The 2,328-nt window shown below is 41.1% G+C and overlaps 1 protein-coding gene across 1 annotated transcript; it reads right to left on the bottom strand.

Moving 5' to 3' along the window:
• Positions 1 to 568: 568 nt before the first annotated feature.
• Positions 569 to 1,519, bottom strand: LOC100356942 (olfactory receptor 8B3-like). Its single transcript, XM_070047776.2, has one exon. It carries the CDS (start codon positions 1,517 to 1,519, stop codon positions 569 to 571), a length of 951 nt encoding a protein of 316 aa, XP_069903877.1.
• Positions 1,520 to 2,328: the final 809 nt, after the last annotated feature.

The following is a 2,328-nucleotide window of genomic DNA, read 5'->3' as shown; positions in this document are numbered from 1 at the left end:
ATTTGTATTTCTTCTTCTTAACCAGGCCCATAAGAAAATCCTTGGTCTCCATATCTCACCCTCTCCTAAGATGACAATGAGAACACACCAGAGACCAGAGGGAGAAAAGCATCCCTTGAAGTTCTGCATTCATGAAAACAAAGAAATCCCCCAAAACAAAATCCCCTATAACTTTCAATGGAGAGTTGCTAAATTAATAAATTAATAAATGAATTTAAGTCCACCAAATGTGATATTGCCATGAATAAAAAAAAGCTGCACAATTTCCTAGTCAAAAAGCTCACAGTCTTACCATTTCTGGTGTAATCATCATGCAACTTTTTTTTATTTAAAACACACATTATAATTCCTGAAACTTAAGAACAGAATGAACTCTTCTTCAGACTTCCTCTGAAAGGCTGAAGGTCTGACACTCCACTTCTTTATATTTTCTTCACTTCTTATCTATATAACTAAATTTTCCCTATTTTCTAAATTATTCACATTTTTATTTTGATTTCTTACTCTTCTTTCCATGAATATACATATCTTTATTAAGAAATGGCATTGATAACTAATACAGTTATATTTAGGAAAAGAACTTTGTCTTCTGCAAAGTCTTACTCAGTGCAACATGAACATCTTTGTTCCTCAAGCTATAGATGAAAGGATTCACCATTGGTCCCACAATGGTGTAAAAAATAGTGGATACTTTATCTTGAGCCAGAGATCCAGCAGGAGAAGGCTTAAAATATATAAAAGATGCAGATCCAAAGAAAAGACAAACAGTGATTATGTGGGAGCTGCAGGTTCTCAAAGCTTTCGACCTGGCATGGGCTGAATGGATGTGCAGGATGCTGGAGAGGATCCTGGTATAAGAAACAAAGAGAGTAAGACTGGGCACTGCTATGTTGATGAGCAACACAATGAAAACCACCAGCTCACTGATGTAGGTGCTTGTGCAAGAGAGTTGGAGGAGAGGAGGTGTTTCACACATGAAATGACTGATGACGTTGCCATCACAGAAGGTGAGTCTCAGTATGCATCCAGTGTGGGCCATAGCACCTGCAATTCCCATTGTATATGTACACACCATCAGCATGAGGCAGATCTGAGGAGACATGATGACCTTGTACAGCAGGGGCTTGCAAATGGCCACATATCTATCATAGGCCATCGATGTTAAGACATAACACTCATCAATAGCAAAGAAGCAGAAGAAAAAGAGCTGAGTTATGCACTCAGCATAGGAGATGGTGTTCTGTTTCACAAAACTCACCAGCATTCTGGGGGTTATGGCACAGGAGTAGCAGAGATCAACAAAGGACAAGTTGAAGAGGAAGTAGTACATGGGGGTGTGTAGGTGAGGATTCACAAAAATGAGAACAATCAAGCCCAGGTTCCCCACCATAGCAACCACATAGATTCCTAAGAAAAGAAAGAAGAGAGGCAGCTGCAGTTCTGGCTGTTGAGTTAATCCCAGCAGGATAAACTGGGTCACTGAAGACTCATTTCCTGAGGCCATTCTTCCTTCACACATACCTGTGATTAGAGGTACAATAGAAACATTAAAATATGGGAACCTTGTTCTCTTCACCCAATCCAACACTAATGAATTACGACCCAGAATGAAGGAATGAACCCAAGCCCACCCTTCTGAGCACTTAATGTCAAGAAGACCTGGAAGCAACTTCTATAGGGAGAAGCTCCTGGGATTCTTCAACCACTCTAGACTGTACAGCCCCTCCAGGCCATGTTTTGACCTCTTCAGGGTCAATGGTGGCATCAGCAGAGAAGGTGAGCCATTTTGAGTATTTCTGGGCTCCCACAGATGAGGTTTGTGAGTACTTAGCAGGACAGATACAGTCAACACTCACCCTTTTCCCTCAGGGCTCAAAGAGGACTTTGTTAACTCCGCTCCCCTATTCTTACACAGGGGCAAGTGGCGCTGATAAGTTTGGGCAGTGAGCAGCAGTTCAGAATGATTTTCTTGTGTTCTGATCAAGTTTGGGATTGAGGGAACCAGAACACATTGTTCAGTACCCCAGGCTCTGGGAAGCCAGGAGTCACAGATTATGGTTTCTCATCGTGGCTTTGACCAGAGTTTTCTTGTCAGAATATGTTGTGATAAAAGGGATTTGCCAATACCAGAAGAGCCACCTCTTAGAATGACCCAAGGGTTTTTTATGAGTTAGGAAATCCAAGGGACCTCATTAAAAATCTGAAAACTTATGTTTGTCATCTGTTTCCCCAGAGATCATGCTTTGGAGCTAACATTAATTGCCTCCACTGGATTTACAGACTAGTTCATGATAATGACATTCCTTTTTCCAACAGCAACTTTATACA

The sequence above is a fragment of the Oryctolagus cuniculus genome, chromosome 1 (assembly GCF_051225735.1).
Source record: "Oryctolagus cuniculus isolate XC-2025 breed Fujian yellow rabbit chromosome 1, ASM5122573v1, whole genome shotgun sequence".
In the NCBI taxonomy this organism is placed as follows: domain Eukaryota; kingdom Metazoa; phylum Chordata; class Mammalia; order Lagomorpha; family Leporidae; genus Oryctolagus; species Oryctolagus cuniculus.
This window is presented reverse-complemented; position numbering and strand designations above follow the sequence as displayed.

Coding starts and splice junctions, on each gene's coding strand:
- LOC100356942 (XM_070047776.2), bottom strand. CDS start 1,519: ATGTGTGAAGGAAGAATGGCCTCAGGAAATGAGTCTTCAGTGACCCAG.